General features: G+C 41.8%; 1 protein-coding gene across 6 annotated transcripts in view; it reads right to left on the reverse strand.

Moving 5' to 3' along the window:
- Nucleotides 1–25,308, reverse strand: part of CPNE4 (copine 4) — a 523,946-nt gene that overhangs the window by 462,405 nt on the left and 36,233 nt on the right. For all 6 annotated transcript variants that reach the window (XM_070493180.1, XM_070493181.1, XM_070493182.1 and 3 more), the window contains 3 exons: nucleotides 20,930–20,988; nucleotides 16,659–16,770; nucleotides 14,141–14,276 (listed from right to left, as the gene is read on the reverse strand). In XM_070493180.1, coding sequence (XP_070349281.1) covers nucleotides 14,141–14,166 — 26 coding nt within the window. In that variant the 5' untranslated portion in view covers nucleotides 14,167–14,276; nucleotides 16,659–16,770; nucleotides 20,930–20,988. The remainder of the gene's footprint in view (nucleotides 1–14,140; nucleotides 14,277–16,658; nucleotides 16,771–20,929; nucleotides 20,989–25,308) is intronic.

Genomic DNA, 25,308 nt, shown 5'->3' on the forward strand with positions numbered 1-25,308 from the left:
GATAAACAAGTTTCTTTCCAGTTTTCTTTACTTTGGACAGAGTTGAGGACAAGATCCTGGCTAAAAGAAACAAAGCAATTTATTATGTACCCACAAAGAGATTATTAATCTTTCATTTCAATATGCCAAATGAGCCAAAAGTGGGGAAATGGGGCATTAATGGTTACCCAAAATAATTAGCCCCTTTTTTATAGGTTGGCTGAAGAGCAGCTTTGCATTTTCCTGGAGAAGAGGTTGGTGGGTATGCAAAGAAAAGGAAAATAATATTTGAGCCTATTCTATGTGATAGAAACTTAGCTGAATGATTTAGCAATATTCTCAAATTTAAGTCTCATGGCAATCCAATAAAGTAAATATTCATACCTCCCTTTTTATTGCAGATAGCAAACTGCGGATGAGAGAGATTAAATATCTTATCAAAATCTCCTTAGCTAGTTAGTTATAAGATGAGTTTCAAATCCAGGTCTGCTTGGCTCTTGCCACAAGTGCCTAATGAACTTCCCCTGGTGTGTGAGTGTCATCAGATTCTGGTCCATACTTGCTTATTTCAAGGCTCTCATTCCATCCTCTGTACCATTTTTTTCACAGGCTTGATTCTACAATAGAAAGACTGATGACACTTATCTTCATTTCATAAGCTGTAGAAATTTACCAGGCAGGTTAGAGCGAAAGGCTTTCCAAACAAGGAAACGACATAGACAAAGGCTCCAAGTCGACAGCAGGTTTGGCCTGATCAAGAAACCCCAAGTAACTGAGTAATCCACTATATCTTGGGTGAAAAAGGGGAGAGAGGAGCAAGGACTAAAGCAAACAAGCGGGCAGGGGCAAAAGTATGAAGATATAAAAGGGCCTTGTAAGAATTCCTTAAGGAGATTTGATCTTATTCCATGAGTCGCTTAATCCCAAGCGCTGAGGAAGGATCCAGAATTTTCCTTAATCCATGGTGAAATGAGAAAATGAGAAAAACAAGGAGTTTTTTATACAACTACATTAATTTTTTTGAGATTACCTCTTCCTTCGTTTTTTCATGTAAATATCAGTCACTGCATTCTTTTGCATTTCTTGTGAGGTTTTGTCATTTTAAAACATCCTTATTTGGTAAAATGAAAGTACCTATGAGCCAAGGGCAACCCAAGAAATGTGTTTTGAGATATGTTCTGTCAATTCTAAACATTTAGAGACATCAGTTGGAGGTCAAGGGAAGACCGAAGAATTTTGAGCAAGCAGTATAGTGATCAGATGTTAGTGTTAAACTGAGGAGGGATTGGTGAGGGAACGTGCTGGAGTTAGGTGCCTTTTCACCAAATTCATTCAATAGATACTTATTGAATGCTATTATGGGGTTAGGGAGAGAATGATGGACCAGAGAGGTGAGTTCTCTGCCCTCATGGAGTTGTCAGTCAAGATGGGGAGACAGAAAATGAACAAAGAAAGAGAGACAAAGAGCTTGGGAGTCAACGAGAGGGGAGAATGAGAGAGAGAAAGAAAATGAAAGAATAACTACAGATTATAATAAGCCTTGTGAAAGAAATTAAAAGAGTGATGCCAGAGAGAGTAACTGGGAAATACCTCTTGAGACAGGATTGTAAAAAACACCTGTCTCAGGAGAAAGCATTTGAGCTGAGAACTAAAAGATAAGAATGAGCCAGCATGTCGAGACCAGGGGGAAGCGCATTCCAGGAAGGGCAGAACAGCAAGCACACAAGCCCAGAGGTGGGAAATTTCTTCAGGTTCTTAATGGTCAGTTTTAAGAGTTTGGATAAGAGAGTATGAGGCAGTTACACCACACCAAACTCCTAAAAGGGGAAAAGAGGAAGGAAGAATGAAAAGGATATGAGGAGGCTTCAATAGTACAGAAGACTTGTCTTGTTAGTTTCATTAATTAAGCACATTTTGAGCATCTGGTCTGTGCCAAACACCATCCTAGGTACTGGAGTTGACAAAATATTGTCCTCATTCTTCAGGATAGTATCGTCCATGCAAGGCACAGAACAGAGAATGAACCCCAGAGTGATAATCCGCAGGAGTCCCATGGTTGGGAATTTACTTCATCTCATAGACTGAAGACAAGATCAGCTCCCATTGACATCAGTGGGAAGGAAGGCTTCTGGGCTGTGAGCTCAGGCAGTGAACATGCAGATGGTTCTTTCTGGAAGAGTGAGTCGCTAAGTCCACAAAGAGATTTAAGGGAGCAACAGAATTTGCCTCAGTGGAATCCCCTCCCCCATATGACTCACTCCTCGCATGGCTTCTATTTTCATGATGATTCTTCAGGTTTGAACAGCATTTATGGTTACCTTTTGGGTCAAATACTTTCAAATATGTTATCTGGTTATGTGATCTTATTTACTCTTTGCAATAAATCTAGGAGAAGTCATTAGCCCCATTGTGCAGATCACGCTTTTGAAAAACTGCTCCTTCTGATGGGAGATGTCTTTCTGATGTGTGCAGGTTTCCCCAGGAAGGCAACCTGCTTCCTGGGTCACAGGGCTGACCTCTGGATGGCAGTGGACACTGGCCCCTATGGGAGGAAGATACACTGTTCTGACAGAGCTGGGCCAGGCAGGCCACAGGGCCCTCAGGGGCAGGTTCCAGGACAAAAGTGTTTTCTTATAGGGTTGTTGTGCGGCAGCGTGCAGAGTTTTTAAGCTACGCATACACAAGGATATTTTTAATTATTAAATGAAATCTTAACTATACATCCTGCTTTGTGACTTGCCTTTCTATATCTACAAATATCAACATACATCATAATTTATAATGGCTAGGAAATATCCCCATATAGGAATGTAACAAAATAGCTAAATTAATTCCCTGTTTTCAAGCACTTGTTTCCAATTTCTCACTATTGCACCCAATGCTTCCATGAGCATGCTTTTATATCATATGCCCCTTATGTAATGTGACAAGAATACCACGAAGGGCATCTCTGTGGTATTCTTTCCAAAAATGCTTAACCCCAGTCTAGTCATGAGAAAAACATCAAACAAACACAAATTGAGGGACATTCTATAAAATACCTCAGCAGAACTCCTCAAAACTGTCAACATCATAAAAAAAAAATAAGACTGAGAAACTTTCACAGATCAGAGAATATTGAGACAAGACAATAAATGCAATGTGGTACCCTAGATTGGATCCTGGAACAGAAAGAGGATATTAATGGAAAAACTGGTGAAATGCAAATAATGTCTGGAGTTTACTTAATAGTAATGTACCAACATGGGCTTCCTAGTTATGATAAATGCGCCATACTAATATAATCAGTTAAAACTAGGGGAAAATGGGCAAGAAGTATATGGAAATACTATCTTTACAACTTTTCCAAAAATCTAAAATCCCAAATGAAAAGTTTATTTTTTAAAAACATGCAACTTTTCCACTTGTTTCCTTAGGATAAAGTTAGACCAGTTGGGGTGAAGGCTATGCATGATTTTTCAGAGTTTTGATACATTTTGTGAAATTACCCGGATGGTAGTTTAACTTAAGCCATTATTTTTGCCCACTTTGTAAGTAAAAACCTTACTTTATCGGCTTGGCATCTTTAAGTCAAATGTCTCTTTGGCAAATTCCACAGGAAACCATTCCCCGGTTAACTCCTGGCAGAACCCAGACAGAATATGATGAGAACTGTCAGAACATTTGGACCCAGCCTACCTTTCCCAGCCTGGCTGGTCCTCAACTGGCACAGGAATTAAGAAGAAGTGATCAAAAAAACTCCTGGGGAGCAAGGACAGAAAGTCAGAGGATGCCATTTTTACATAGTCATTTTTCTGATTGCAACTCTGCTTTCTGCGTTTTTCCAGCAGCACTGCCTTTAAAGTGAATCACGGGTGATCAAGGCAGACCAAAATAACACATTGTTCCTCCAGAGAAGAGAAGGTGCAGTCCTGTCATCCGGAGGGTATTCTTGGGGAAAAAAGAAAGAAGAGCAAGAGAGAGACTGCATTGCTTACTTTTTCTAAAAGCAAGGCCTGTAATTTTGCTCCTTTGAAAATCTTTTTAAAAAACACTTGCCTGTTGGGAAAGGCTTCAGGAATGCTGAGGTGTATAGTAAAAGTTTATCTGTTCTGTTTCTATCACCTCCTCCTATAGCAGTGTGCACTGGGTGATCTACGTCGTGTCTGATCTTGCTGTTGGTATTTATAGGAAGGGAGGCATTAACAGGTATTGAGCACCTGGGTACCAGGCACTGTACTAGGCCCCTTCAGGTGTGTTCTCATCAATTTCTCCCAACAGGGCAGGTGCTTCCAGAAATGATCACTATTCTTTCCCTCCCTGTATCCAAACCCCTGGCCATGTGCCTCTGCAGCTCTTCCCGTGAAGTAACAGAGTCTGTTTCTCCACCATCTTGAATCTGGGCTGGTCTAGTAACTTGCTTTTGCCAACAGAAAGCAGCAGAAGTGATGTTGTGCCAGATCTGAGCCTAGATTTTTAAGAGGTCTGGCACGTTTCGACCCAGCCACCATGAGAAGAAGTCCAAGCTATCTTGTTGGAGGATGAGTGAGAGATGGGCCAGAGATGAACCACTGCAGCTGTAGCCTAGAGAAGTGAGACAGCCCAGGCAAGATCAGCAAACCAGCCCCCAGCCAACGCCCAACTGGCCATAAACACATGAATGAGCCATGCCAAAAACAGCCGAGGCTGGACAGAAGTGTGAGCTAATGAAAGCTTGTTATTTTAAACCACTGAGTTTGGCAGGTAGTTTGTTATACATCAATCGTGAGTTGATAGTCTTATTTCTTCTTAAGATGTAAGAAAATTGAGGTATAGAGAGATTAAGCAATTTCCCCAAAGGATACACAACTCGTAAGTGGGGATGGTCAGGATTCAATCCAAGGACTAAATAAATCTAAAGTCTCTACTCCTTGCACTTCAACCCCTGCCCAGAGAACGGAAACAAGAAGAAAAACCAACACAACCAAATGTCACCGCTATTTAAATGTGATAAAACTAGAGTCACTTCCCCAGCTGTCTTCCGGATAGCATGGAATGTGTGTGCACATGTATGTGTTTGTAAAGAATGATCTAGTCAATGCGGAGAAGGAGCTAGGTAAGAGAAAGCTATTTTTAAACTTCTGTAACATGCTCTAAGTCAAATGCATTCATCTTGGTATAAATCTGTAATTGCCTCACAATGACAACTCACTTGCTTTTGACAAACTGATTTGTTTCTACCTTAAAAGCAAGGTCACTCTAGGGACAACCACTCAGCACTCCTTTTCTCCCTTCCTGTGGGGCTTTGCCCTGCTCTTCCATCCCTCCCTTGCGCCACATCTCTTTCCAAACGTTTTCCCTTTTATCTCTTGTCCTCACTCTCTTTCTCTGTCAAAACCTTATAATAGCAGTTTAATTAATCCCTAATAGCCCCATTCCCCTAACTCTTAGACTTTTGATAACTTCTTTTTCTGGTCTTGAATTTGTCACTCCCCTAGTTCATTACTTCAAGATTGTCTTTCTTTGGATCAAGAAGATGGTGAATTACATCATGTCATTCCTGTGCTTAATACCCTTCAGTACCTTCCTATTGCTCCCAGGATGGCCTGAACTCCTTAACATGGCCTGGTAGGTCCTGCATGATCCAGTCCTTTCTACTTTCTTTGCTTGCTCTCCCACTCTGACCTTCTCCAGTTCCAGACATCTCTGCTTTAGACAGACTGAATTTCTTTCAGGTCCTTCAGCTCCTGTTTCCGAGCCTTCCCACATGCTGTTTCCTCTGCTGGGAATCCCCTTGATGTGGTGTGCATGCACACACATGGACACACACACACACACACACACACACATGCCCTGGCTGATTTTCAAGTCTTAAAATAAATTTCCCTCCTGCTGAGAAGCCTGCCCTGAATTTCCTAAACAAGGCAATATGGTCTTATGTGCCCACAAGTAGCCTGTACTTACCTTACTATAGTATTTACCACTCTGTATCGTAGTCACTGGTTTAATTATCTGTATCCCTGTCTATTTCATTTGCCATCATATATTCAAGGCTAGAATGGAGCTTTGTACGTAGTAGACTCTCAATAAATATTTATTGAATGAATCATACGCTGTTATTCTTCTTCATGTGTGCTTTACCCTCAAAAGAATTTTCATAATCTTTAACACTCAATATACAAGAGAGCAAAGTTGGAATATTGTTGGTAATAAGTAACAGAAAAATGAGCTCAAACTAGCTTAAACAATGAGGAATTGATTGGCTCATCTATTTGGAAGAGTCGAGAGGCAGGATAATAATCAGGTGGTTTTATCCAGTAACTGTGGCTGTCAGATTGTGAGATAGTTGCAGCTGCTCAGACTACACATTCACAGGTCTAGAGGATGAGAGAAAACACTTTTGTCCAGATTGTGAGACAGAAGCAACTGCTCAGACTACACATTCGCACATCCAGAAGATGAGAGAAAACACTTTTGTCAAGAAATCCCAAGCACAAGTTCCAAGGTTTGCTCTGATTTGATCACTTAAGCCAAATGGCCAGCAAAGAGTCAATGCCGGGGCCAGGACAATGTAATATGCTGATGGCTTAAGCTTTTGCCTCCCCAAATAAGTGGGTTGTGTGGGGAAGTAGTGGCCAATTCGATGAAAATTGGGATACCATTAAGACGAGAGTCATGGGCACTGGCTATATAGCTAATAATGACTCTGCATTTGTCACCACATAGTTTTCTGTAAATGAATTCACAATAATTTACAGAACATATGTTCTGTATGTGACCATTTCTGGATATGCAACCTTTTTACATTACACGAGTTCTGATGCGCCTCTTCTCGACATCATTCTGTGAGGGAACAGTCTTCAGAGCAGGGCTGTTTTAACATTACCGGCAGAAACTTGTCAGCCTCTTGATGAACAATCACTCAAAGTTAAAATTTTAAATGCAGAGCCCTCATCAACTATTTCTAAGAGCAGTCCTTCAAATGCCTTCTGCTAACTCCAGCTGCTGGTTGCCCCCTGTCTTGGGAATGGCTTTTCTCTCTTTGCTCTTATTTTCCATTCTTTATTCCTCTCACTGAAAGCCCTCATGTTTCACCTATTCTGCATCAGTGGAAAAGCATTTGACATTCTGCTCTTTGGGGACAAAAAGAGTGGCTTTCAGATTAGGCTTAAACTGAAAACAAGTCTCTGCCTCGAGCAGAAATATGATTCTTCCTACACTGACCACCAAACATCCTTTCTGGCTGGAGCATGTCAGAGATTCTACTAGTCAATGCCTTGCCCACCAATATTAACCAGTGTTACAATTAAAATCAGCACAGGTAGGAGAAAGAAAGATGTCAGTCAAGACATTTAAGGGGGTGGTTCAGGCCACCAAATTTGTAGAAAGTGATTCAACACATCATCATATCTTTGCTTTTTATAGATATCAAATCAACTGGACTTCAAGACGCATCTTTATTTGGCAAATAATTTCCCATCCATAAAAAAACAAGGACCAGATCACACAGATAGTACATTTCACAGCCCCTTCTTAGAGCAGCCACAAGTAGCGAGTTGCTTTATTTGCGATCCGTTTCTTCTTCCTGAATACTTTCTTCAGGGAATATAGAAGCACAGACTCAAAAGCAAATGTTGACCATTACTCATTCATTCATTCAATAAGTATTTACTGAGCACCTGCCATGTGCCAGGTACTCTGCTGGTCACTGGAGATATAAGGGGAAAAAATAGATTGATATTTTAATGGAGTGATAGGCATGAAACAGATAACTCTAATAAAGCATGGTGAGGTTATGATAGAGATGTGGCAGAGTTCTATGGCAGCTTAGGCTGGGAAGTAACACTTAGGTTCAGACTTGAAGAGTCAGTACAAGTTGGCCAGGAAAATGGGATTTAGGGAGGAGGAGAAGGCAGAGACAGGACTATGTGCATAAAAGTCCAGAGGTAAAAGTGGTTGGGAAGAGAAGTGGAAGATACAGGCAGGGGGAATGTTGGGGTGGGACTGGAGATAGAAAAGGGAGATTGGTTGATTCAGAGACACATAGTTCAATAACAATCATGAGGGAGGAAGAGCTGAAGAGGCTGGTAGGAGGCAGATCATGGAAGATCTTATAATGCCATTAAAGAGTGGACCTTAAGAAGTCATTGAAAATTTTTAAAAGGAGAACGGAGATGATTTTGTTTCCATCTTAGAAAGTTCCTCTCAGCAGCTGGATGGAGAATTGATTCAAGGTGAGTGAGACAGGAGGCAAGGAGACTATTTAGGATGACGGGAGTGATCTGAGTGAAAGATGGTGACCTAAACCCACGTGGTGACAGTGAGGATGGAAGACCTGGACGATTCCAGAGATGTTCATAAGACAAAAATTCATATGACTTGGGTTCATTTAGTGTGGATCCAAAAGAACTGAACAGTTCAAATGCGTGGCACCATTTTACTAGGGGTTTCCTTACTGTAACAGAGGCTGTTAGTACCCTCCCTCCCTCCTCACCTCTCACCAGGCCTCCTCTGCCCAAATCTGACATCTCCTGTAGACAGTTGGCATTCACATAGATGGCTGCCTGCATTTGTGTCTGGGGGCATTCTTTGCCCACTGGCATGGGACAGGCCAGAACAAGCATGTCAATGCCTCTAAGAGTGACCCTCAACCCAAGAGGGATGGAAACTGGTAGATAAATATCCCAACTTCCTCATCCTTTCCTGGGACGACTCCACAGCATGTTATACCTAGTCTCTCAGAAGGTCCTCAATGAGACTGAACTCCCGTTGCCCACAGTGGTAACCCACTCATAAACGCATCTTTATGGGCTTTCTGAACTTCCCTGTTTACAGCCCTGTCCCCTGACTTCTGCTTCCTGGAATAACCTCCCAAATAAACTACTAACACCAAAATCCTTGTCTCAGGGTCAACTTTCAGGGAAGCCTAAATTAAGCACTACATTGTTGCCAGAATTATTAACTGAAAGAGAAATTTATAAAGCTCATCCACCCGTCTTCGAGCCTTTCAAACTATCCCTGTCACTCAGCAGAGGCAATCACGGCCAGAGCCCATCAGGCTCACTTCTCTAGAGGGCAGACAAATAGAGTAGCTATATGAGGTTCTAATCAAGTCCCACCCCTGCCCTCCTTGCCAGGGCCTCCTCAGTCAGTCCAGTTCTCTGCCTGAGATTCCCTTTTCTTCCCCAGTGACTGGGGGTGAGCAGAAGGGATTACTACTGCAAATCATCTAAAATCAAGTACCTTGGCGTCTGTATCTATATTTTATTAACATGTATTAATCATTGCTGGGGCCTTGTCCAGAGCCCTCTCTGGGAGAACAATTAGTTTAGTATATAATCATTTTTTATGATTTCCTGGATTTTACACAAATGGAATTTTAAAGGAAAGCATAACCCATTATTCAGGGATAGATCAGAAAGCAAACACTTTACCACCTGCCCACCACTTGATCTTACCTCATGCTCTATGTTAAAGGGGATCATGATATAAGATAAGAAAAGCATCTGTGAAAAGTACAATATATGTCAGGTTCTCAGACTCATTTCCTCATTGAGCAAAGTGGTCTTTACCCTACTCGCTCAGATCAGATGGCCTAGGCTGCAGATCAGAGAGGAGGATGGGGGACAGGAGATAGCGGATGAGGAGAAGCAGGAACTATTTCGGAACACATGAGCAGTGTCGAGTGGTAGACCCAACGCTTTGCATATGCTGTCTCATTGAATCTTCCCCATAAATCTACACAACAAGGGAGATTATTCCCATTTACAGATGAAGAGTCTGAAGCATAAGGCAGTTAAAGAATGTGGCCAACATCATACGTGGGGGTGGTAGAGACCGAATTTAACCTAGGCCTGTTTGGCTCCGAAGCTCATACATTTTCCACTTTGCCATTTGATTTCAAGGCATTTTTACTCTGTTTCCTGTGGATATTCTCCAAAGGCAGAGAAAATTTTTCCTGGTGGAACTGTCAGTAAGAGTATTTCGCAGCATCTGGGCAAGCCCACAGGGGACTGAGGCAAGCACTTTAGTGTTAACCTCCCTTACTTTCTCCAACCCCAGACTTATCAACATATCAGGAAGCCAGCCCTGTTGCTGCAAACAGCCAGCTAGGAGCACCTCTAAATTTAATAAAAACGTAATAATTCATAACAAGAAAAGTGCTCGGGCAGGTAAAGACAGCAGGTTATAGAATCTCCCTCCCCCCAATACACAACAGCACCACCGCCACCAACAACAACAACAACACATGATTTAAAAAGTGAAGAGAACCACTACAGCCAACATTATGCTATGAACTATAAAAACGGCAGCTGAGCTAGGGCAGTGGAAGAAAAGAAGATCCTGGCGCAGCTTAGCAGAATCACTGTTGGGTAAAGAAAATGAATCAACGAACCTGAGAGTAATCACTAACAGCCCCCAAGTTGGCACAGTGAGGAGTTTGGGGGAGGTTGTAAAAACTCTCTCAACCTCAGTGCCTATCGCTGCAGGAACTGCCAGGATCAGAGGAATTCCTAGCACTCCACTAGGGCATCCCCCAACTGAGAAAAACAAGAAGAAGGAAGGCAAGATGGTTAGAATTACCCAGATCTAACCATCTCCACCAATAACAGGGACTTAGCAGAGCAAGATGAAAAAAAACACAGTGCTCTCAGGGTGTCAGGGGCGGGGGCACTGAGAACTCCAGACTCACATCTTGGCTTGGAATTCTGAATGAGGAGCCACATCTCCGGATGCTGTTTGTTTTTCTTCTTCTACTGGCAGGAATAGAAATAGCCTTTGGGGAAAGACAGGTGAGTGGAAATGGGGATATGAAACAACCAGGATGACTTCTCTGATGTAAGGATGGTACACACTGACTTGGAGGACAGATCCAAAGAAAGATGCTATCCCCGTCCTCTCTCCCCTCCACAAGAATACAAAACAGCTCCAACCAGGTGGAGTGAGTCCTGATACACGACGTTTGACAAAGCTTCAGAAGAAAGAGAAGTCCCAGGTCCTCCAAAGGTCACACACAACCCAAGCTGGCCTCTCCAAAATCCCTCTCATTGCTCCAGGCTGTTTTTAAAAATGAGAAGAACTCACAAGATGCACACCTCAATGTAGCTCAGAGGAAGAAGACACCTAAGTCACTCACAGAGTGAGAACGGAGTCGAGGAGAAGCGGTCCACGTTATTAGAACAAATGTAAACTCTGGGTAGAATTGTCCACATCAAGTACTGAAGAGGAAAAGAAATGGTGTGGCATTAAGAAAACTTACCACAGTTCCATGAAAGAGCAAGAGCAGAAAGAGAGACTATGCCAAAAACTGTCCAAAAACCTAACATGGAAGAAAGTTCTCCGACAGCACTTCATGACATAATTTTTCTATGGGCTCCTATAGAAAATGAAGTCAATAAAATAAGGCCACAAACCAAAGATAATAAAACAACAGGATGCAATGAAAATTGAAATTGCAAAGAAAAAGAAACAAGCCAAAGACCGAAACAACCCATTATGGAAGGAATATAATAGACACAGCTGAAAACAATTACTAACGTATAAGGGAGACTTAATGACAGTGAATGTAGAGGGAAAAAAACCAACAGCCTAAAACAATAAGAAAAAAGATAATAGATGCAGAAAACAGAAAGAAAGAAAAAAACAACCGCGGCCCAACATAAGGCATAATATTGTTCCAGAAACAGAAAATTCAATCAGTGGGAAAGAAAACATATTAAAAATTCTAGTAGAAGAGACATTCCTTGAAACAAGGGAAAACAATCTACACACTGAAAGGACACAGAATGTTCCAGAAAAAATGAATAATTGTGAGAGAATTATTGAAATCATAGTTAAGTTACTGAACTCTAAGGCTAAAAGAGAATTCTTCAGGTTTTTAGTGGACCAAAAAGCAGGTCATGAGGATGAAAAAAAAGAGTCAGGCTTCAAAACCTCCACAGCAAAATTTAATGAAAGAAGTTGACAAATAAAAATGGCAAGCAATAGCATATATTGGAGAATATGAGGAAGCCATTTGGTATAAACCTAATTCCCCCTGACCTTGTCTTTCCAAAAGGGCCTGACCAGTGGCCGTTGAGCATGCATTGTATATCTGCTTTAGATATTCCCTATGGCAAGAGCAAAGGCCCTTGAGATAAAGGTGCAACTTCCCTCCCCCTCCCAATGTTGGCATTTCTTTAAAGATTAAGCATCTTTCCTTAGGCTAGAAACTGATTGCTGCACTCACCTGTGACCACCCAGCTCAAGACAATAGACTTGCATCCTGCTACACCCTCCTCCGAGATAGCAGACCCACTACCTGCTGTGTCCATCAAGTGCTGTGCCAATAGGGCAATCTTGTGGCTATTGTGGGAGGGACATTTCAATCATATGTGAAACGTCCTGTATGGGGGTATATAACCACTCTGTATACCTCACTTCTTTGGTGCCCTTTCTTCCTTCGGGAAGAAAGGCCTAGGGCCATGGTCCTCAGATTTCAGCTCAGAATAAACTCACCCAAATTTTCATTTATAGATTGGTTATAGATTATTTTCGTCAACAAAGTCAATAACCAATGACTACAAAGTTCTGAGTTCAAGAAACCCTGACCCAAGACTGTCTTGCAAAATCAAGATGTCTTTCAAGCATAGAGGAAACAAAAAATTCACCATGAGAGAGTCAAGGATTATAACACTTGAGAGGCCTTGAAAAAAACTCCCAGGTAATTAAATCAAAGCAACAAAGCATTAAATCAAAATACAGAATTCAAGAATAGACAAACTGAAAGGACTAAATTCTTGTAGATAAAATCAAGATTAAACAATTATAGGAATACAGTGCAGAATAAATATTATGAATCTTGAGAACTTAAAAATAAAATACAGCCGAAGGAAATCAGGAGGTGAGGGAAAAGAAAATAGGAGAAAATATTAAATATGCAGCTTTTTGATTTTTCATAGCAGGAAAACAATCAGTATTGTATAAACATGGAACACAGTTAAAAACCATATATGACTCCTACTGGCAACGTTTCTGCGAACTATTTTCTTGTTGATAGAAAATGGATCTCAAAGTTTAATGTGCACAGAATCCCCTGGAGGGCTCGTTACAATGCAGATTGCTGGGCCCCACCGACAGAGTTCCTGGCTCAGAGGGTGTGGGCTGATATCAGAGAACTTGCATTTCTAACAAGTTCTCAGGTGATTGCTGGTGTTGCTGGTCCAGAGACCCCTGCCTTAGAAGGAGTTTTAGGAACTAGATTCTCTTGGGAAATCATTAGTTTAAATTTAAGGAGATTTAATAATTTTTATTTAAAATGAAATATATGGTACGATCTATTAATATAATCATCATTTCCGTCTAACCCACCCACTTTTCTAGTTTTTTATATACCTGGAGAGAGAAAGAGACAGGGGAGTGGAGGGGAGAAGAGGGGAGGGGAGGCAAGAGGAGGGAGACGTTTAGAATAATGTTCACTTGATGTTGATAGTTTTTTCCCAGGCAGTGAGATTTGGAGACGATCTTATTTGTACTTTTTATATTCTTTGAATCTCTCAGAATGAGCCTATGAAAGATTTTTACAAAATAGAGAGGTCATTAACAAGGACAATAAACTAGGTGCCTTTCTTTCATGACCCTAGAATTTGCTTTTCCAATTTCTTAGGGGTTTTGGTGAACAAATTCATATTCAGACTTTCCATGTCCTTTGAGATTTTATAACCCCCACTCTCATCTGCCTCAGCCTCACAAAAGATGCCTCGTGGCTTTTCTCATTCCCTGTCCTGAGACCCCAATTCCCCCAACTCATTTTAATTCCCCTTGTCTGGTATGTTTTGCAACACTCCGACTTATTCATTTTTTTATTGATGTCACATTGGTCTATAACATGTAAATTTCACGTGTACATCATTATATTTCAACTTCTGTATAGACTGCATCGTGTTCACCACCAAAAGTCCAGTTGCCATCCGTCACCATCCACACGTGCCCCTTTACACCTTTCACCCTCTCCCACCCCCTTCCTCTCTGGTAACCACCAATCTGTTCTTTGTATCTATGTGTTTGTGGAAACACTCCTATTTTATATCATTGGACACATTTAGCCGTTAAATAAAGAAAAGCTTTCTCCCACAGGGTCAATGAATACTTTATATATGGTTCCAGAGCTGTAAATGAGAAAAAGTAAAAATAAAACATTACCAATTATAAGCTTCCAAATTACCTCTCAGCTTCAGAATAACTTCCCATCAGTGAAGGAAACACAGATGATATCACCACCAGTAAAATGAGAGCAAAGAGAAGCACCAACAGCAGTGAGTCCAACCTCAGGGGTAGAAGTTTGCAACAGAATCTGAGCACTGGATTGGAACCCCGTGAGGGTGTATGGGGGAGAGAGAGAAAAAAATGAATAAGTGAATGGAGAAACCACTGTGGTTATTAAATAAGAATTAGCAAAGAAAACGCCCCATCAGAGCAACTTAAAAAAAAAAAAGTAGGATTTATAATCTGATCATGAGATGGTTTCCAGGTTGACCTCTCAGGTGTGAATCAGGAATAAGTGTGACCCGCATCATCAATATATCCATGACACACTCTTATTGTTTTGTGGATCTTCCCAACTCTCATGTTTTCTGAGTCTTTGATTCTGTGTCCCTCTCTCTCCCCGGAAAACAGGGTGTCAGAGAACATGCTCTGCCTGGAGCGTCAGCTATTCTCCTTGGTCAGGTTCATCACCAAGCCAGCTGCTAGCAATCTTTCTCACCTGAAAGACCTCAAGCTGCTCTCACCTGGGCGTTGGTTCCCACCAAGGAGCAGGAGGATGAGACAGCTATATCTGAGAGAGCAGACTGTCCAACTCTTCTTGTAGCAAGTTTTGCTGAAGGCTGATACAGTGTGTCTTATACTCACTTTTCTCCTGGCCCAGGACTTTCTTACTTCACAAGGCAGCCAATGTTCCCAAATTGTCTTTATTCCCTGTTCTACTCTGAGGAAGAAGAGTTGAGTTTCTTCCTTGCGTGTACGTCTATCATCTCAGCCTGACTCATTGACCCTTACTACTATTTTTGTTTGATTCTGGAAGCTTCACTATGCCTTTTCCTAATGGGTCTGTTTATTTGATACCCCAGTCAAGTCTGGTCTGCTTTCCCAGACAAGTTACAAATGGAGGCCTGCATAAATGCAGCCTGTAGCCCCCAACTCTCTTCTTTGACATATTAAGAATGTCATCATTTTCGTAGCGTTTTTTCCTCTTTGCCAACTTTGATGACCCAAAGGAGGTGGAAAGTGTAGCCGTCCCTGACACAGAAGGGTTAATAATCACTGGAAAAGGCTTGCCAACAAACTGTGACCTGGAGGTGAGAAGGCCAGTTAACCAATGACAGGTAAGACCTCCAGGGGTAGGCAACCTAAGCCAGGCACGGTCGCCTGGGGGCACAGATGGAGACACAATATCGGGAGCAGAAGGGGCCGTTGCCTAGGAGGGCTTGCATGCACTGAAATAAAATATACGAGCACAGCAATAACATGATAATATCAAAACAGAGGCCAAGGGAGGGATCCTTGAGAAATCACTAAGAATTCTTGGCATTCGCTAATCACATTGTCCAGAACACCTGTGTATGTTTAACAGATGTAAGCTATGTATATATTGAAACGCTGGTTATAATAAACTCAGAGGGCCATCAGCCCTCTCCGCACCTATCCTGATGTGTACATTGGATTGCGACACCGACAGAGTCTTTTCATATGGTATCTGGAGATGTTCCAAGTCAAAGCAGCAAGATACATACTGGGTTTGGAATTGGAAGACCTGGAGCCCAGTACTGTTTTCAGTCATAACTAGTTGTATAACCTTCAGTACACAGGTACAGCCTAGGTACAACCAAATTTCCTTGGGCTTCAGCTTCCACACCTGTTAGATACAAACAAGAATACTCAAGATGTGCTCTCACAGGACAGTGGAGAAATTGGAGCAAGACAATGAAGGTGGAGGTCCTTCAACATCCATAAATTCCTCTAGAAATGAAAAGGTTACGTTATGGTACCCAACTAAAGAAAAGTTATAGAGAATGACTCTATTCTCCTCCTTTGTCTTTAGACTCTTACATTAAAGGAAGAAATTTGGAAGAGAAATAAGTGGGGAGAAAGGTCTTGCAACTTGAAATTTAAGAGGAATTTTATTCATTCAATATTAATTAAGCAACTACTGTATATCTTTTGCTAAGTACAGTAGATTCATATCTGACTAAGATTTTGGTCCTCACTCAAAAAGCGGAAAGTTTAGTGAGGGACACAGATGGGAAAATAGACGAGTTCAATATAGTATGATCAGAGCCACGATCAAAACATACTTGTGTCACTACTGAAAGCACAGAAAAGGGCCATCGGACCTGACCTGAGACATGAGCTGAAAGAAGACGTCTCAGAGGCGTTAATCCTCAGGCAAATCTTGAAGAACCAAAATTTGAATGTTGATCTCTGTACTTGTGTTTCATCTTCCTTTTCAGATGGAGTGGGGAGCTGGCAAGTGGGGGCAGGCAGCAATGTTGCAGGAGGCTGAGCTGAGCCCTAGGCTCTGTCTTGAATATGGGTCAGCAAAGCATGACACAAATGGGTAAATATTAGCAGCAACGCTCAATGGGACATTTGAGTCATCCAAGAAGCAGGCAGCCCAGAAGTATCCCATAAACTCCAAATGGGCGAGATGAAAAGCCAAGAAGGTTCTGAATTTGTGAGCTTACCTGAAGGGTGTTATGACGTGGGGGAAGGAAGCAAGAATGAGGCGTTCACTGTCAGGTTAGAAATGAGCTCCGTGTGGCTCGGGGCCATGCCTGGGGGATCAAGAAGCAGATCCTGGGGGAGCAAAGAGAGAGAGCTCGTTTACAACAGATTGTTTTCATGGATGATAACATTAACACTCAGAGAAAGATGAACGAAACCCACATGAGCCTAAGTTGAAGACACAGCATTACAGAGTATAAATACAGCTGAATCATTAAATGTTAGGGATCAAAGGGACCTAAATCCAGTCCAATTCTTTATTTTATGGATAAGAAAACAAAATCCACATTTGAAGTTTCCTGTCCAAAGTCTCACATTTAGTTAGTAGCAGAACTGAGACCGTGAACAAATAAAGCCACCATTTTTACTGAGTGCTCACTCTGTACCAGACACCTCATCTCTGATCTCCACAAGTCATCCCGTCCTGAGGAACCGGAATTCAGAGAAAGCAAACAGCTTACCTCGACTCACAGAGCCAGTAAGTCACGGGTCAGAGAGTTCAAGACTGGTCTGGCTGCCAAAAAAATCTGAGTTCATTTTGCTACACTGTGCTGTTCTGTGTCTCTCCCAGGGGTTAGAGAAATGCAGAGGTTCACACAGCTCCCAGATGTCCAAGTCAGGATTTGAACCAAAGCCTACGCCGTTCCAGTACTCTGAATTTACTTATATGGGCTAAGGTTTTTTAGCCCTTCTGAGCTACCCTAGCCTGAGTGAGACTTTATTCTCTAGAACATGTGCCATTAGACCAGCATAAAAAACTCCTCATCATGTCCCACAGTAATAGCGGCTGAGATATGGCTTTGTTTGACCCAAATTCAAGCTTTTTCAGCAACAAAAACATGAAAACACAACTTCAGACAAATGTTCCTCCACCAGCATGCTGTAATTACACATGGTTATTAAAATTGTCTTTTACTGGATTTTTCTTTTCTGTACATATGGAAATTGGATTAATTAAAATAATAAAACACTCCATCGTTTATATAACCCCACCAATACATATCAGTTTTCTCAAGACAAGAGGGAAAATAACTTTTAGAAGTAGCAATGAAGAAGGAATACTGGCAATTCTTGAATATGTTTCTGCTACTTTGGGTTAGGAGAGAAACGTAAGGGTTTTGGGTTTGGTGGACATCGGTGGGTCAATAAGCATTGAACTGAGATAGCCCTGAGCACTGGAAGAGGAGGCAGAAGAGCGAAAGACACAGACCCTGGACTCCTGGAGATTAGCACCTGGGAGTGGAGACAGGCCTCCTGGAGATAAAACCACAGTCATACAGAACAAAGCAATAGATTTATGGGTGAAAAAACAATATGGCAGAGTGTAGATGAAGTTAGGTAGGCTTCTAAGGGAACAAACATATGCCTGTTGACATTCCCATTCACTCATTTATTCATTCATTCACTCATTCATTCATTCATTCATTCATTAAATACTTATGGGAACTTACTAGGTCAGTTATTATCGAGGAGCTGGAGAAAATCATGAAGTAAAACAAAAACAAAAAACTAGCCTCATGAAGGTCATGTTCTAGTGATTGGAAATGGGGGTGGGATGTATATACACACACTCATACATATATAGGTCAGGTGGTAGTAAATGCTACAGAGAAGAATAAAGCAGGAGAGAGGGATGGGAGGAATGCTAGGAGGCTGCAGATTAAACAGGGCATCAGAGAAGGTGCTATTTGAACAAGAACCTAAAGTTTGTATGAAATCGAGCCATGTCATTATCTAGGGATAGAACATTCCAGACAGGGGATAAAATGTGTTCAAAGGCCCTGAGGTGCAGATATTTAAAAAACAGAAGATCTATGTAGATGGAATGGAGCAAGTGAGGGAGAAAGTAGTGAGAGACAAAGCCAGAGAGATAATGAAGGAACAGACCCCAGAGCCACTCAACAGAACTTTCTGTTATAATAAAAATATTCTATATCTGTGCTGTCCAATACAGTAGCCACTAGCCACATGTGGCTACTGAGCACTTGAAATGGGACTAGTGTGACTGAAAAGCTCAATTCTTAATTTTATTTAATTTTAATATTTTTAAATAGCCACATGTGGCTACTATATTGGACAGTGAAGATGAGCCTTGTAGGCCATTGTCAAGATTTTAGCTTTTACTCTGAATAAGATGAAAAGAAACTGGAGAAGAGCAGAGGAGCGACATGACTGACTTAGGCTTTATAAGGATCCCTCTAGATCCTCCAACGAAAACAGACTGTAGGGTCAAGAGCAGAATCAGGGAAATCTGAGATAATCCAGATGAGAGATGATAACGTGGGCTGGATGGTAACTTAGCTGGGGCTAGGGGTGGGCAGTGCTGGAGATGGTGTGAAGTGGTCAAATTCTAGATATAATTTGAAGGTAGAGCCCATGGGATATACTGCCAGATTGGGTGTGGGATGTGAGAGACAGAGAGAAGTTATGAATGGCTCATAGGTTATTGTCAGAGCATTGCACAGAACATTCACAGGAAAAGATTCTGGGAACTGTAGGCTAGGAAACCTCACTTCTTCTATCTTTGGTGGCATGGAAAGTTCTAGATTAATTGGAGATCATGCCCATGTTGCAAGGTCACTTCAGATTAAGTGAGATCACATATGTGAAGTGTCTAGCATGGAGTTCAGCACTTAGTAGGTCCTAATATGTTAGTTTTCTTCTCCAGGAAGCCTGAGTACAGACCCTTCCAATAACAAGAGCCCTGTGGACTAGCAGGGGTTGGTGCTTTTCCCATAAAGAGGCAGAAAGTAAATATTTTTGGTTTTGTGGGCCATACAGTCTCTGTCACAACTACTTAACTCTGTTGTAGCAAAAGCAGCTAGAGACACAAAACATAAATAAACAGGCATAGCTATGTTCCAATAAAACTTTTTTTCTAAGAACAGATAACTGTCTGTATTCGGCCTCCGGGCCATAGTTTGCCAACCCCTGGATTAGAGGAAATATTCATTTACTCTACAAGGTCACTTTAGAGAGACATATAGGGTGACCCATACGTCTCACTTATCAGTGACAGTCTCAGTATACAGCTGCTGTGCCAGCATAATTATTAATATAGATTCCTTTCACTATTAAGGGTGTCCCAGTTTGAACAATAAACTATGTGGTCATAAGCATACACCTCTTTGTCCTACACAGAGAGAAGATGGGGTAGTGTGATCGTTCCAGAGCTCTTTTGGTAGTTATGCATTTTGTTTTAATTTATCAAACAAAATTAAGTCTTATTGAGTGCCTATTCTGTTTGATGCCATAAAAGGACCAAAGCAGGACCAGATAATACATAGCATACCCCACTCTTTCATACCCAAAGCAGGCGTCACTAATTGATCATGGAATTCCATTCCTGAGCCAGCTCAAATACAGTCCCACCTTTTTTTTTTAAGGAAGATTAGCCCTGAGCTAACATCCACCACCAACCCTCCTCTTTTCAATTGAGGAAGATTGGCCCTAAGCTAACATCTGTGCCCATCCTCCTCTATTTTATATGTGGGACGCCTGCCACAGCATGGCTGGATAAGTAGTACGTAGGTCCACACTCAGAATCTGAATGGAGGAACCACAGGCTGGGCTGCCCAAGCACAGCATGTGAACTTAATCACTGAATCACCCAATTGGCCCCATGGCCACCATTTTTTTCAACTCATTGCTCAGGGCAGCCACTACCAATCATACCACAACGCAATCTCGTTGTTATCCCAGCCCAAGAGGGCAGAGTATGGCTCCTTCTCACCAAGACTCATCGCCCAGCTGGGAAGATCAAGTTGCAACATTTATAATTCTAAAGTAAGTCTGACTATGATACATAGTGCAAACAATAGATATGATAAGAGTTCTTATTGGAAATTTCCATTTTCTGAGCCTCCCATGAAATAGTGGTTTTACTTCCCTTAAGAAAATCACAAGACCCCTTAAGAATTTGCCAAGGGGATGCATGCTATAGTATTTCATGGTCTCTTTTTTTAGAAATTGGGAGATTGAAAAATGTCATCTCAGAGAGGACAAAACGACTGAGTTTAAAGGTTTGGCCAGTCGATAAGAATATCCTGAAGGCATGTTGTACAAAAGCACTAAAATAAGAATTACAAAAACGACACAAAAGAAGTAAAATAAAAAGAATGATGACACTGAGCTCCTGCTTTTGATCTCCAAGGCTCTGGGCCCCCACTGGCTGACAGACCCACAACTTCTCAAGATGAGTGAAGGCTGATGTCGGCCCCCCACTCCCTACCTTGACTAGGCGGCTTCTTTTCTTGTAGTACCAAAAAAACACAGGTCCACTCAGCAGCCCTGCAAAGGAATACATAACACAGTTGTAGGGTGAAAAGCAGAATGTGATTGACCCTCTTTTATGAAAGGACCCTAAGTTTGTCTACAAAATGAGTTTATCTGTAAACTGACATATCTGTGTTGCTCACCTAGCTTGCCTCCCGTGTGACAGTGTGGGATAGTTTACTGTCAAAAACAAGAACCACGCATCAAGGTTTTCAGGCTCCTTTTTTAGCCCTATGACTTGTACAGAATAGCTCTCTCAAGGATGAGGTGATGAGTGGGTAAAAGGTGTGAGCATTTGTCAATTGTCTCACCCAAGGATCCCCACCACCACCACATGCACACGCATACAACACATGCACACAAATCAGCTGTCTCTGGGGGACCCACATCTTCAAGCCTTCTGGGAATCATTTGTCCTTTACTTTTCAATCAGAACTACTGATCCTACTTTCTGGGGAAAGTCAGCACCGACACTCTTCCTCTTCACACTGCCCCCTGCAATGTTTCTGAGGATTCCCACAGAGCTTCACCTGTCCCTTAGTCATCTCATCTTAGGGTTCAGCTTCCTGCTTCTGCTGAGCCCTCAGCCTCCCTTTGCATCCCTCCTCCTGCAACTGCTCTGTCCTTCCTGCTCATCACCGGCCCCTCGGGAATCCACCTTAGTCTTTCATTCCACACAAAGCTCTGTTGATCTAGGGCAGCTCTGTACAACAGAACATCACTCAAGATTTGAAGCAATGGAAATGGGGACTATAATAATTTAAGACATAATCTCAAAATTAAAAAGCATGACGTTTTGCTCCAAAATGCAACCTTCCCTCTCACAGTCTCTCGCTGGCTGTGTTTCTTCCCTTAGGCACAGGCTTCCTGCCAACTTAGGGGCCTCTGGTTCTCTCTCGCTCCCCTTCACTATTTCCCTTCTCCTAGTTTCCTTGCCTCTCACATACCCTATCCCTTCCTACGGGACCCTTAGAAATTCAAAATTCCCCTCAATTTGTTAGGTTTATTGTACAGAGCATCCTGCTGTCCCCCTGTCTACCCTCCTCTCCTTTCAGACAATGTCCTGGGGGAAAGGGAGGTCAAGTTTCACCCTCTAAGAAGCCATCAAGGTAGACTCCTAATGCTCCACCTCCTCTGATGTAAAACAAAACCCTCCCCAGACTTCAAAATTGGTTACATTCAATTTTTCTCCTGTTTAAAATGGTAATTTTTCTTCCTGCCATGCAAAAAATTAAAGAGAATTTTGTTTCACAATTAATATGGCATCCTTTCATTCTCTACTTGTTGAGATTTAGGCAATGCCCTGAAAGAGAAGCGTTTAAAAAAATTCTGTAGTCCAATGGACCAGTTCTATACATACCCGAAAATAACTACAAGTTTCTGATGACACAAATATGCGTTTCTAGGTAGGGATTTTTTTTTTTTTGCCTTTCTTTAACAGTTATTATGTATTCTATTCTCTTGAGATAAGAAAAAACTGAGTCCCAACAACATCAGTATCTAAAGAAAGCAGAGGATGAGGAATTGGCACCCAGAAGCTGTAATTTGGAAGCGGGTGCTGTCCTTAGATTGCTGGAGGTGGGCTGGGGAGGTGTATTTGGCTTTGCATCATGATCTGAAGTTAGAACTAGAAAAGAATAAAATTAGGAAGTGTTTCTTCCTCTGTAAAATGGAGGATTTCCAGATCCTGCCACTTCACCCTCACTCCCCAATCCCAGCAAAACAGAAAACGTCCTACACAGAATTTTCAGGAACATTTCCCTGTCCACCCTTTTGGAATGGTCTCAACAAATCCAACTCTGACAGGCCAAATGATGAAGGTATGCCAGAAGAATAGAATGGGGACAAGGCTCTGGTTGACTTGAGAATTTTCTGTAGTGTCAAGTGACTGGAACAGGGACATATTTTGAGGACTTCCTGATTCAAACTCAGGATTACTGAGTCATGGAGATGTCACTAAGGGAACATTAAGGATGGGGTAGATTTGGGATTAAGGATTGTCTTTTCCTTTCTGCCTCACTCCTTAGAAGGATAATAAATTTAGCTAACTTGTGTCCACCTACTATTTGAGAAGCTCTGTGCTATTCTATTTAGATCACTTATCCTTTACAATGAACCCATGAGACAGATACTATTAGATTCTATTATTATCTCCATTAGCTTAAAACAATTGGACAAATAACCAAATGAGTTTTAAACAATCTAAATCTAAACAGCAGTTGTGGATGGAGAGAGTTGCCCAAGGAAAACCCAACAAGGGGAGCCTGAAGCAGGAAGGGCGACAGGGAGGAGAACCAACATTTACTGGTACCTACTCCATGTCAGGCAACATTTGTGTGTTTTCTCCCCTTGTTCCACAAAACTACAAAGGGTTATCATTATCCACATTTTACAAATGAAGAAACTGACTACAAAGAGTTTAACCATCTTGCCCATGATCTCAAAACTAGTTAGTGGGATTTGAAGGGAAGTCTGTCTAGTTCCTTTGTACCAAAATATCTGGGAACAGAGCTGAAGAACAATCATAATTCAACAGCTAGTTTTTCTAAGTCCTATTGTGAACAAAGACTTAGGATTTGCCTGATGAAAAGTCAAAGAATTATGGAGCTGCTCTTAGATTCACGTACCTGGTTTAAATCACACAGGTCTAGAATAGCTAATAAATGTCCCAGCCATGCCCCTGTAACTCAGAGTAACCTGATTCCAATTTCCTTGATCAAAAGAGAGCATGCTGGGGCCAGCCCGGTGGCGCAGCAGTTAAGTGCACATGTTCCACTTCAGATCCCGGGTGCAGACATGGAACCGCTTGGCAAGCCATGCTGTGGCAGGTGTCCCATATATAAGAAGTAGAGGAAGATGGGCACGGATGTTAGCTCAGGGCCAGTCTTCCTCAGCAAAAAGAGGAGGATTGTGAGCAGATGCTAACTCGGGCTAATCTTCCTCAAAAAAAAAAAGAGAGAGCATGCTGAGTCTATACTGCTGCTCTGGCTTCTGCCTCTATTGAACTAAATGGAACATTCCAAGAGCTCGGTGGATGGGACTTCACTCTGTTCTCAACCATTCACATGAGATAATAGCATGAAGCCACAGAGGTGGGAACAAAGCTGAGGAACCAGTCCCAGAAAGTCTACACCAGGATGACAACAGAGCCTTAGCATTTTGAGATCTAACCCTGATTTCTGATCCAAAGATGACCCTGTCTTTGAGGATGTCCTGTCTCTCTTCCTCCTTCAGACTTCACAGTCACCATGAACTCCCAAGTCAGCACGCAGGCACCAGCTCATAAGGCACCAAAGCTGCTTTCTCAGGTGTCATTATGAATAGCTGTAGGAGAAACAATCACATTTTTTTCATCACATGATTTAAAGAAATCATAGCTCTGAGATTTGGGGGGAAGGGATGTCTGTGTTCACGTGTTTGTGTGTGCATATCTGTGTGTATGCATAAGTGTGTATGTATACCTTGGTCCCTTGAATTTCTGCTGTCTTTTGAACAGATCTCAGGATTCATTTAACAGATGGTCTGCCAAGAGCCTGATAGAGCCTAACCTCCCACGTTAAATGTTTATGGAACTGCCAATCAGGGGTGGGAACAAGGTTAATAAGGATAACTCAAAAAATCCCAGAGAACAAGCAAGTCTTCTTTATTTAAAATACCAAATCAGAACATTTGTTTGTAGCACTTTATTGTTTTCAAAATGCCTTCACATCCACCATCACATTTGACCCCCTCAACCACCCTTCAATGTACATATTTATTTCAATTTTACACATAAGGCAAATGAGGCTCAAAGGCAGAAAGGATGAGTCCAAGGTCACACAGTTACTGAGGGGGAAAGAGAAGGTCTCCTCATTTCATGGTCTTCTGACCTCAAGTTTCATGTCCTTTTACCATTTCACCACCCTGCCTATTCCTATCCCCCAAGAGGCACAATGAGAATAATGAAAGGGACAGACAATCATTCTGGATAGGACTCCTCATCCTCCAAAGCTTTCAATACACCCTTTAAAAAATTAGAATCAAGGCCGGTCCTGTGGCCAATTGGTTAAAGTTCCATGCACTCTGCTTTCATGGTCTGGGTTCACAGACCTGCATCCCAGGCGTGGACCTGCTCCATTCATTGCCCATGCTTTGGAGGCATCCCACATACAAACTCGAGGAAGCTTGGCACAGATGTTAGCTCACAGCCAATCTTCCTCAAAAGAGAAAAAAAAAGAATCAGAGGCCTTTTTTCCCATGTAACAACATTTTTTTCCTTTTCAAACTGATTTTTAAATACCAAAGACACCTATAATAAAATAAATCCAAGGAGGCAGAACAGTACATAAGAACAGG

Source organism: Equus asinus, chromosome 21 (genome assembly GCF_041296235.1).
Source record: "Equus asinus isolate D_3611 breed Donkey chromosome 21, EquAss-T2T_v2, whole genome shotgun sequence".
In the NCBI taxonomy this organism is placed as follows: Eukaryota; Metazoa; Chordata; class Mammalia; order Perissodactyla; family Equidae; genus Equus; species Equus asinus.